Source organism: Octopus sinensis, linkage group LG9 (genome assembly GCF_006345805.1).
Source record: "Octopus sinensis linkage group LG9, ASM634580v1, whole genome shotgun sequence".
Classification (NCBI taxonomy): domain Eukaryota; kingdom Metazoa; phylum Mollusca; class Cephalopoda; order Octopoda; family Octopodidae; genus Octopus; species Octopus sinensis.
The window spans coordinates 103,730,346-103,742,990 of NC_043005.1; the positions used below are offsets into that span (position 1 = coordinate 103,730,346).

The window sequence follows — 12,645 nt, forward strand, 5'->3', positions numbered from 1 at the left end:
TTGTTTGTCCCTCTACGTTTAGCCCCTTGTGGGCAATAAAGAAATAAGAAAACAGTGTATTTGCTATACATTAGTCATTACATACCACTACATGTCACAACTACACAACTGGCAATATACAACAGTAAGTCATTGGAAACGGTTGTGTGTATACAACACCAAATGTCATTACTTTTCATCGGCTCTATCAAACTTGACCAAGAATTCTGACGTCCTTTCAGAGTTCTGTGGGAGTTTAGGACAGTGCTCTGCAGCCTTTTTTCACTTGTGGTACACTTATATTCTTTACAAAATTTGGTGGCACACCTGAACTAAAAACCTAACTAAAAGTATAGGAAAAAAAATTATATTCTGGTTACACTGCAGCACACCAGTGTTCCATGGCACACTGGTCGCAGAGTACTGGTCTAGGATGCCATAAGCAATTTACTCTTCTTGTCTTTTATTAGGTCCCTGGGCAGACCAAAGCCTTTGGAGCAGATTTTGTTGACAGTAACTGAAAGGCGCTTGTGTGTGTGAGAAAGAGATAGAGAAAGTGTGTGTGTGCCTGTATGTAAGTATGCACGTGCTCATGTGTGTAATGTATGTCTTTGACATGACATCATATGATAGTTCTAAAATGCGTGTCACCATTATACAAGCAATGCTGTTTGCCAGTCTTCCATTCCTGGCCACGGGGAAGATATCTTATTTGGAAACAAGTAAAATGATGGGTGTCTGGACATAGAAAATCTGCCTGGAGCAATTCCGTCTGTTGCATGAAATGTTGGAAAAGTGGACATTAAACAAATGATGACAATGTGTGTGTGTGTGTCTGTGTGTGTGTGTCTGTGTGTGTGTGTGTGTGTGTACATAGATGAAATTGTCTGACCCACTCTTTTATTTAGAGTCATGTGCCATTGCAGCAGACCATTGCCATTGCCATTTGTTGGTATTTGGTCAAGCACCGATCGAACAGAATCCCACTCAATCCACATTTCAACAAGGTACTTTTGTCATGTGGTTGACCAACACAAAGGCATCATCACAGCGGGATCCTCAGAGGAGAGAACATGATATGTGGAGTCCAGCTCAGGAAATCATGTAACATGATGAAATAGTCTGAGCTGATGCTCCCAAACCATACGAAGTAACCGGACACAGCCCAGCTCCTGAGTACAGAGTGACACTGCGTTACAAACAACTTAATGATTAGTCCAACAGTCAACTCTGAATTTCTTTAATGAAGTTGGTGGGGAAGGAGGCATTGCAAGTGGAAGAACTTCAAAAGCAAGCATTTAAAATATTAATTTACAATTAGAATGAATAAATGAAAGTATATAGGCGGAGGGATGACTGTGTGGTAAGAAGCATGCTTCCCAACCAGATGGTTCTGGGTTCAGTCCCACCGTGTGGCCACCTTTGGCAAGTGTCTTCCACTAGAGCCTTAGGCCGACCAAAGCCTTGTAAGTGGAATTGGTAGAAGGAAACTGCAAGATTCCTATTGTATATGTGTGTGTCCCATCACTGCTTGGCAACCGGTGTTGGTGTGTTTACGTCCCCGTAACATAACGATTCAGCAAAAAGAGACCGAAAGAATAATACCAGGCTTCAAAAAATAATAAAAAAGAGAAAAAGAAAGAAAGAAGTCCTAGGATCGATTCATTCGACTACAAAAGAGCTGTTCTTCACTCCTGCTCCGGAGCGTCGGCTGCGGGGTCATTCCGAAAAGCTCTACCTGCGACGATTTCATCTCAATCGAAGGAGAGGAGCTTTCTCCGTCCGGGTTGCGGATCCGTGGAACAAGCTGCCAGACGAGATGGTGAAGATGCCGACGACCGCTTTGTTCAAAGCCTCCCTGGACCTCAAGTGGCCTGAACTCTTTACATGAACACCACCCTGTACTTAACTCCATGTCCCCCTACATGGCCTTGCTATTTGCTTTTGAGCCAAATTAACTAACTAACTAACTTCGAGGTGATACTTCGCCATGGCCGCAATGAAATGACTGAAACAGAATAGACTTATGATAACATAACTCTTGTAAAATTACTTACAGGTTACCTCCCTTAGCTATGTCGTAGCGAAATGAGTTACGAATATAATTTTGACATGAATCCGCCAAATGTTTCTCCGATGAGCAGATACAGCTCATTATTGTTAACACTAGATTAGGAGCAGAATGTCATTATTGACAGTGTATCATAATCGACAAATATATTCATGTATTTTAATGAATAAAATGAGAACAATGGTTACAAAAACAATAATTAAGCAGAGTTACAATATTTAAAGCTGGTATCTTACAAAGATGGATATTATTACGTAGGTAAAAAAAAAAAAAAGGAAGACAATATCACACAATAACTAATAATATTTTAATTATTTCTGCAAGTACGGGAGATAACTCTCAACACGCTTTGGTCTTATTAGAGTTCTTCAATCATGGTTAATATCTTTCGGAGAGGTGGGGTAGCAAGAGTAGAAATATCATCATTTAAGTCAGCTAAGACGGTGACAAGGTTGCTGTCTTTCTTGGGGAAGTGGGGGCGGGGCGGCGGCGGCGCCTCCTCCTCCTCAGTTAAAAATCCATATACATATAGGCGTAGGAGTGGCTGTGTGGTAAGTAGCTTGCATACAAACCACATGGTTCCGGGTTCAGTCCCACTGCATGGCACCTTGGGCAAGTGTCTTCTACTATAGCCTCGGGCCGACCAAAGCCTTGTGAGTGGATTTGGTAGACGGAAACTGAAAGAAGCCCGTCGTGTATGTATATTAACAGCCCTTCTTATCTTGTTCTCCTTGTCTTGTCTCTCACTGTTATATATTTATTTTTCCACTGTTTATATATATATTTTTTACTGTTTATATGTTGTACTGTCGTTACCGTCTTGCTTTTTTTTTACCCCTCTGCGAAAAGATCTCAGAATTTTATTGATTTGCTTTTTGCGGGAAGGAAGTTTTCTTCGAAGTATACGTCTCGCTTTTATCCTTCGAACGTTTAGTAGATGAATCTTAGCGACTGAAGAAGGGGATTTTTCGTTGTGCTTATTGTTCTGTATCTCTCTTTTTTTTGCTTGTCTTGTTCTCGGTTTGTGTCTATGTGTTTCGTCTCTCTATGTGTTCGACGTCTTTTTGGTGTCCTGTACACATATATGCGTGTATATGTACATGTAGAGGTAGGTACATACATATATGTTTATATATATGCATATGTTCTATTTTATTAACATATATATATATATATATTATATATATATATATATACGCATGTATGTGGCCTGCTCGCTTAGCCAGCGGGGTGGCATCATTCGAAGGCTAAAACAATGGGAACGCATTGTGACCAGCGATGTGTAACTACATCTGATGGTCTGGTCGGTCACGTGATATATGTATGCGTATGTGTGTGTGTGTCTGTATTTGTCCTCCCAACATCGCTTGACAACCGATGCTGGTGTGTTTACGTCCCCGTAACTCAGCGATTCGGCAAAAGAGACTGATAGAATAAGTACTAGGCTTACAAAGAATAAGTCCTGGGGTCGATTTGCTCGACTAAAAAGGTGGTGCTCCAGCATGGCCGCAGTCAAATGACTGAAACAAGTAAAAGAGTAAAAGAGTATATGAGTTAAAGTCAAAGAACAAATCCAAGTCAACTCCAAGAATTTTACAGTTGCTAGTCCAATGATCCATCTTTTCTCTCCTAAAACAAGAAACTTTTTTACTTGTGGCAAAAAAAAAAATGGAGATCTTTGAACAAACAAAAAAACCAAATAAATAAAATCCTCACAAGCTATATAGTGATGTCACTGACAATGGTCGTACACAAAACCAACCTATGGTACTTACTGTTAAATGGACTCAGCCATAGATCCATTGTAACTTTATGGTCATTTCTCCTAAAATTACTCCACTAAACTCTAAGATTGCTAAACGAGATTCTCCTTCCAGTAAGCTCTCTATATCAACAACTTACTCAATAAAATAACTTCAAATTTGTAGTCCAAATGGGCTATCAATATCATAGATTTGTAACTTTTAAGAAAAACTACTACCTTCACAAGTTATTTAAATATATATATATATATATTCTTTTACTAGTATTTGTTTCAGTCACTTGACTGCGACCATGCTGGAGCACTGCCTTTAGTTGAGCAAATTGACCCCAAGCTTATTCTATCGGTCTCTTTTGCCGAACCGCTAAGTTACGGGGACGTAAACACACCAGCATCGGTTGTCAAGCGATGTTGGGGGGACAAACACAGACACACAAACATTTATATACATTTATGACAGGCTTCTTCCAGTTTCCGTCGACCAGATCCACTCACAAGGCTTTGGTTGACCTGAGGCTATAGTAGAAGACACTTAACCAAGGTGCCACACAGTGGGACTGAACCCAGAACCATGTGGTTGGTAAGCAAGCTACTTACTACTATTTTCTACTCTATGCACAAGGCCCAAAATTTTGGGGGAGGGGGCCAGTCAATTAGATTGACCTCAGTACACAACTGGTACTTAATTTATCAACCCCGAAAGGATGAAAGGCAAAGTTGACCTCAGCGGTATTTGAACCCAGAACGTAAAGACAGACGAAATACCACTAAGCATTTCGCCCGGCGTGCTAACGTTTCTGCCAGCTCACCACCACAAGGTAGAATATTTGTTTGTTCATTCATTTCGTGTCAATTATTCCATATGAGTTCATATTATAGAGGCAATATTTGTAGCTGGATGCCCTTCCAAACCCTAACCGATACCAGTTTTTCAAGTAAGGATGTTTTCATTCTGCTCATCCTTGAAAGCACAGAGCTATTGGCTATTGTGCTGAAAGGGTAATATAAACATCACCATCCACAGCACAATGATTTCTTCATATGAAGCACAGAATTTAGATATTTAGATAACTGCAAGCATGCACACTCACACACATACATACATAATGGGCTTTGTACAGTTTCCATCAGCCAAATTCACTCAAGGTTAGCCTGGGTTTATAAGTAAAAGACACATGCCTAAAATGCCATGCAGTGGGACACTGAATCTAAAATGAGTTTTGAAGCAAACTTCTTAATGAAATAACAGTGTTTATTTAATAATTACGAAATATAAAGTAACAAAACATTTTGAGCTAAATATTAATATGTAGATGGCTTTACTACTAATGCAGTGAAGAAAAATAAAGAGAAAATGAAATATCCTTTAAGTGAAAAAATTTACATTGTTAATAACATAGATGGGCATTGCTAATAGCAAGAATAAAGGAGTAAAGGAAAAGACCCTCTTCAGTAATGAATGACCATGGGATTGCACCAGGAAAGTTACCCTCCATCGCACAAGTCAAGGCAACGTTGTTTATGGAAGACCAGCATTGCCCAAGCATGTCAGCTTCTCCTGTCCACACCACCAATGTTATCCAAGGGAAAGGCAAAGCCAACACCAGTGACATAGCAACTCATTTCTACAGCTAAGTGAACTGGAACAACATGAAATAAAGTGTCCTGATCAAAAACACAGCCTAGTGCAGGAATTGAACTCATTACCTCATGATTGTAAGCCAAACACTCTAACCACTGGGCCATGTACCTATCAGGATGAAAACTTGTGATTTTGACTCCTAGGACTTCACAGCCATCAATGCTAGGTCTGTTTCTGTTTACCTCTCAGTATTATTAATACAGCTAAATCCAGTGTTGACTTCAAGTGAAAATATGTAAGCAGATGCCCAAACATTTGGTTGTTTGGTTATTGTGTTTGCTTTACTCCAGAGATCATACCATTGCTATTATGTTAAACTGTCATATATCCAAAATTTGGTCAAATGCATTTTTTTTTCAATATTTATTTTTGGTTGCAACAGCCGGTTCTTGTAGTCAAATCATCAGATCTCCAGCTGCTTCAAATGCTAAGATATAAAATATTGTCAAAATGTAGTACAACGGTTTTGCAATGGATTGGTGAAACTATTTCTTCATTTTCTGAAAAAGCAATGTTTTGGACTTACGACACTTTTGCATAATAGCAACGATATAAACATTTATATTTAATCAATACCCTTTCACTGAGCTCCACATTCATTTCAAATCAATCCTTTATTAAGTTGTTACTTTCCAACCACATAGTAGCAGGTTCAAATTCCACAGCATGTAACCTCGGGCCTACTATAGCCTTGGGACGACCAAATCCTTGTGAGTGGATTTGGTAGACAGAAACTGAAAGAAGCCCGTCGTATATACATATATCATCATCATCATTGTTTAACGTCCGTTTTCTATGCTAGCATGGGTTGGACGGTTCGACCAGGGTCTGTGAAGCCAGGAGGCTGCACCATGCTCCAGTCTGATCTGGCAGTGTTTCTACAGCTGGATGCCCTTCCTAACACCAACCACTCCGTGAGTGTAGTGGGTGCTTTTTATGTGCCGACGACACAGGGGCCAGAGTGGGCTGGCAAATGGCCACGATCGGTTGGGACTTTTGACACTGACGCCAGTCAGGTGGCACTGGCATCAGCCATGTACGGACGGTGCCTTTTACGTGTCACCGGCATATATATGCATATATGCATATATCTATGCGTGTCTTTGCGTCTGTGCTTGTCCCCCATCACTGCATGACAACTGGTGTTGGTGAGTTTACGTCCCATAACATAGCAGTTTGGCAAAAGAGACTGACAGAATAAGTACTAAGCATAAAAAAATAAGTCCTGGGGGTCGATTCATTTGACTAATATGCTCCAGCATATATGGTGCTCCAGCATGGCCGCAGTTAAATGACTGAAACAAGTAAAAGGATAAAAGAATAGACATATCAATATTTTCTATTACATTAGAGACAGGAGAAACAATCTGGTCAGGAATCGACTTATTTATAAGATTCTTTTCAAAACGAACTTGGAAGATTCTCCTTTAAGACTACAAGACAGTTGTTATACACGAGTGTCGGGGTGGATAAGGGGACAGAGAAATAAGAATAATTAATATGAAAAGAAAAGAGAAAATATTGGATGGAGAGTGATGTGGGGTTTGGTGGAATCCCACATCAACGGAACAGCAGTGATAGAAAATATACGTGATAAACCAATAGTTAGAGACTTCATTAAAAACTAATTTGTTATGTAGATGTATTTCAGCCAAAATATTAAATATGAAAAAAAAAAAAAATGACAAAAAAGAGGTCGAAATTAAATGCTTTGAAAAAATATCGTCAGCGGCTTCGACTGCCGCAAAAAAAAAATTTTAACTTTGCAAGGGAAGTAACTTAGTTGAAATCAGGGGAGACTACTCTTCATTTTACAAAATTGATTGCGTACCATTTTATAGTTCCCACGTGAGAATCTCAATCGTGTTCAAAGTCAGGCAGAGGAATTAGATGTAGCATGCAAGAAAGAAGACTGCATTGGCTTGGACATGTGGTGCGTAGGAATAAAGACAGTTGTATAAAGAAGTGCTGATTGCTTAAAGAGGATGGCACCTGTGGGAGAGACCAATGAAGATGAAGTGGTGAGGGCCGATTTCAAGATGTTGGGCCTCACAGAGGAGATGACAATGGGCCAAAATGTCTGGTGATATGAGGTTCTTGAGGATACCTGCCCATTACAGCAAAACAATACTGGAAGCACAATATATATTCCACCCACATGAAACATTAATTCAAACACCCCAGGCGCAGGAGTGGCTGTGTGGTACATAGCATGCTTACCAGCCACATGGTTCTGGGTTCAGTCCCACTGCATGGCACCTTGGGCAAGTATTTTCTACTATAGTCTTGAGCCAACCAAAGTCTTGTGAGTGGATTTGGTAGACGGAAACTGAAAGAATCCCATATATATATATAAATGTGTGAGTGTGTGTGTGTCTTCCTTGGTCTCTCCCACAGGTGCCATCCTCTTTAAGCAATCGGCACTATATATATATATATATATATATATATATATATATAGTGTGTGTGTGTGTGTGTGTTTGTGTGTCTGTTTGTCCCCTCCATCGCTTGACAACCGATGTTGGTGGGCTTGCATCCCCGTAACTTAGCAGTTCGGCAAAAGACCAATAGACTTACAAAGAATAAGTCCTGAAATCAATTTGTTCAACTAAAGGCGGTGCTCCAGCATGGCCGCAGCCAAAGGACTGAAACAAATAAAAGAGTACCCCAATAAACCAAACCATCTCTCTTCTCTTCTCCTCTTCTTTATGCACTGTGCTTCTCTTACCCATCCCACTCCAGCAGTCCGATCCCATCCTCCCCACTTCCACCCTCTCAAACTCAATCATTGTTACCCTGTCAATCCCCTGCTATACACTTAGGTTTAACTAGTCACTGCTCTTCTTCTTACCCCTCTCTCACTCCCTTTTTTGCATTCTCCTTACTCATATACTCTGGGCAATCTTCCACCATTTCATTTATATTCACATCCCAGTACCTTGAGAGAATATCCTGGAATATTGTCACACCTCTCTCGTTTTCTCTTGGTCTCTCGCTCCTGCAGGGGCAACCAAGTATTCTCTCAACAGCAAGACAGCCGTTTCTGTCCCCTTCTCATCCCCTAACACAAAGCATCTCCTTTAATACTAACCCACCTCCCAAAGGATCTTTGTATTACAAGTTACTTGGTGACTTCACCAGTGTTGGTGCCACATAAAAAGCATCCAGGTCACTGTCTGGCATTTGGAAGGGCATCCTGTTATAAAAAATCATGCCAAAGCAGACCTTGCCAATGCCGGTACCATGAAAAAGCACCTAGTCGTTGGCATTAGGAAGGGCATCCAACTGTAAAAAAAACATGATAAAACAGACAGTGGAGCTTAGCACAGTCCTCTGATTTGCCAGCTCCTGGCAAACTGCCCAACCCAAGCCAGTTTGGAAGACAGACCTTCAATGATGATGGTATTATGCACAACATATGTAAAAAACAGAATCGGTATTGACAATACTAAAAAGTGGCAGTAAACTTTATCAGCGTAACTGTGGTCCTGGCACATCAGTTACATCATGGTCACACTGATGTAAAGGAAAAAAGAAACAGACACATAATAAAGAAGCAGAGTGTGCCAAGTAAGTCTTCAAGATTAAATAATCAACAGGAACTACGTTACCTGCCAATATTCGAAGAATTCGCTTCTTTGACATAACCTCAAGTTGTGTAAGGCAAAGTTGTTTCAATTCCTTCATTGGTAAATCCTGCATAAAAGAAATTGTAAAGGAAATTTTTCAAAAAGGTGCCCTTTAACTACAGATTTTCAGGGTTTCATTCAAAAAGACATCAATATAACACAATAATAATATTATTTCCTTACGGTGCTGAACCATTTCACTTGATAGCTACCATTCATTCTTAATACTATCAACTTCATCCCAGTTTTACATTGATCCCTTTCCTGGCTACCAAACTGCCCCTCATCCACTACCATGCATTTCTCCTTCTCCCTGTGCATTGCACTTCCTCTCCCATACAAACACACACACTTGCAACCAGCTGCTTTCATCCCAATTTTCCTACTCTCCCCTACATTTACCCGGCCCATATGTATCATGGGTCGCTCTAAACCCACCCCTTTTCCACTAGTCACTACATCCTACCCAATCTCTAACTGTTGTCATCAACTCTTCTTTATCATCCCTCAACATTTGTCCTTCATTCATTATATTCACCCCCTCGACCTTTCACTCTCCCCATATACTCTACCAATCTCTACCCACCTACACTCCCTGTTCTCCTGTTCCTTCTCACTTCTACTCAGACCTTGAGGGTGTACTTGACATCTCATCACCTCTATTATATCTCTTCCTAGCTCCACCTTAGTCACTATCAACCTCTCTTCTGTAATATAAGTAGTTGTGCAGCTCCTCTACAGCAAGAAACCTGAACCAATCCCCTTCTCTCATACTTTTCCCTACTTGTCTCCTACCATAAAGTAGCCTCCTACTCTACTGTAGCCCCATGCAGATAAAGGAAATCTTAGCTTTGCAAGCTGCAAGGCGACCTCAATAGAGCTTGTGCTATGGAAAAAGGCACCTAGGACACATTATAGTGTTTAGTATTAGGAGGGGGCGACCTGCCAGAGAAACCATAGCAAAGCAGACACTGAGGTGCAGTGCAGTTCCCAGAGACACCAGCTCCTGTTAAATCACCTAACCCCAACCACTATGGAATATGGACTTTGATGATGATGATGATGATGATGATGATAAAAGCTCTTTTACCATACAAGATAATTAGGTCTTTTTGCTGTTATGTCTATAACAATTGTCACACATTAGTTTTACATACTAAACGTAAAAAAGATGTATGTATAAAGAAGTGTGTGTATGAATGTGTACACACACACATATATACACCTGCAGAAACAGTATGTCTTAGGTTTGATGCCAACCAAGCAGCCAACTAAGCAACAGTATAACAGGACAACACCCAACTCGGCAACAGAACGACAAGAGGATCACCATGGCAGCCACCTCGGCAACAAGACAACCAATCACAGCATGAAGCTTTTCCATCCTAGCAGCTACATTGAGGTCCCACGGTAAACCCATCCATATGCAAAGCCTCTGTACCAGTTCCAAACATTTATCACAAATTTCTGCTTCCACTGAAAATCGAACACACCGTTTCGGTTTTTGTATGATTACTGGGCTACTGCAGCACCTTGTTTCATAGATAAATCGTTTTTGATACTATCATTTGATGACAACGATGATGATGATGATAAAAGCTCTTATACCATACAAGATAATTAGGTATTTTTGCTGTAATGTCTATGACAGTGGTCACAATTTAGTTTTACATACTAAATGGCACAGGAGTGGCTGTGTGGTAAGTAGCTTGCTAACCAACCACATGGTTCCGAGTTCAGTCCCACTGCATGACACCTTGGACAAGTGTCTTCTGCTATAGCCCCGGGCCGACCAATGCCTTGTGAGTGGATTTGGTAGACGGAAACCGAAAGAAGCCTGTCGTATATATGTATATATATATATGTGTGTGTATATGTTTGTGTGTCTGTGTTTCTCCCCCTAGCATTGCTTGACAACCGATGCTGGTGTGCTTATGTCCCCGTTACTTAGCGGTTCGGCAAAAGAGACCGATGGAATAAGTACTGGGCTTACAAAAGAATAAGTCCTGGGGTTGAGTTGCTCGATTAAAGGCGGTGCTCCAGCATGGCTGCAGTCAAATGACTGAAACAAGTAAAAGAGTAAAAGAGAGAGTATAAAAAAGATGTATGTAGGGAAGTAAAGTGTGTGTGAATGTGTACACACACACACAGGTGTGATACTGTGTGGACTAAGGTCCCTGTTGACAGGCCACTGGTATTTATAGAGCACTAAACACTTTCGGTGTGCAAATTAGGAACTCCTTCATAGAGTAACTGCTGCATTTGTTGAATATATGAACAGTTTGGCTCCTCGTCTCTTTTGAGACTGTCAGAATAATGCTGATGTTGACACCTCTGATGGGAACCCAATAATGTTTGAAAATCAATTAAGGTTGTTCATCATTTAATATTTCTGTTTCATCTTGAATTTTTCAGTTCAAAATTAGGATTTGTAAAAGCCAAAGTATTCTACAAACTTATATTTATCTATATTTCTCAAATAAAATTTTTAAAAGAAAGTAACTCAAAACATCCAAAATCAAAGAATATATTATTATTACCTGCAATATTTCTGGAAGTGCTTTCTTCAGTGTGGCCCCTTGAATACAGTGAAACATTTGTTCCAGCATTTCACTTCTTTTGTTGATGTAGTGACCGATTGGATGAAGGGGCTTGCTAAGATTGAGGTCACTGTCTTCAGACCCTTCCTTCGTTTCAGTATCTTTATCAGAAGTGGTACTTTTATGTTTTTTCTTACTTTTTCTGTTGCTACCGCTAGCAAATGTACTCTGGAAGTGAAAGAGGAAAACGAAGATGATGAACAGACACATTTAAACGTTGATCCTTCACATTATCAAGAAATCATGAATTCAAAGGATGTGAATGGATACGATATCAGAACAACCAGAGTACTTTATTGATACTTACTTTCTTAAACCCCAATGAGAGCAAAATGAAGTCGACCAAGGCAGGATTAGAACTGAGAACATAGAGACAACACTCTAAGTATCACAAAGTATTTAGTCTACTGCTTAAACATGATAACAGTTCACATTCATAGAAAAAATGTAGTGGTATTCATGGGTATCTCTTCAGTTCTGCTCACAGATTAAAAAAATTTTTTAACTAAACAGTTTGAAATTCTGTATAATGGTGTAATTTCTCACACTGAACATGGTTTACTTTCAACATTTTTTGACAAAATTTTAGAAGTTATTTCATGTTAAAGTCATCCTATTTGGGTATTTTTTACCAATCAACAATGTGTATTCTGCTGAAAAAAGCTAGTTGTATGCGATAGTAATCAAAGAACAACAACTTCTGGGTCATCTCTTCTATATGTCACCACTGTTCTATTTTAATTTTGTTTACTACGTGTGTTGCATATTACACACTTTGGTCTTTATTTTCTTTTTTGATTGCCTCTTTGTACGAGTGGTGAAAATGCTAATGTACAAAGAGGTGATCAAAAAGAAAAAGAAAACAAACCATGTAATATGCAACACAGGCAGTAAACAAAAATAAAACAGAACAGAGTGGTGACATTTAGTAAAGATGACCCAAAAGTTTTTGCGCTAAAGAT

The 12,645-nt window shown here is 39.8% G+C and overlaps 1 protein-coding gene across 5 annotated transcripts in view; it reads right to left on the minus strand.

Moving 5' to 3' along the window:
• LOC115215684 (caspase activity and apoptosis inhibitor 1) overlaps window positions 1–12,645 on the minus strand; it is a 187,609-nt gene that overhangs the window by 149,844 nt on the left and 25,120 nt on the right. For all 5 annotated transcript variants that reach the window (XM_036506210.1, XM_036506211.1, XM_036506212.1 and 2 more), the window contains exons 3-4: window positions 11,624–11,851; window positions 9,066–9,150 (exon numbers count right to left, since the gene is read on the minus strand). In XM_036506210.1, the coding sequence (XP_036362103.1) occupies window positions 9,066–9,150; window positions 11,624–11,851 (313 nt within the window). The remainder of the gene's footprint in view (window positions 1–9,065; window positions 9,151–11,623; window positions 11,852–12,645) is intronic.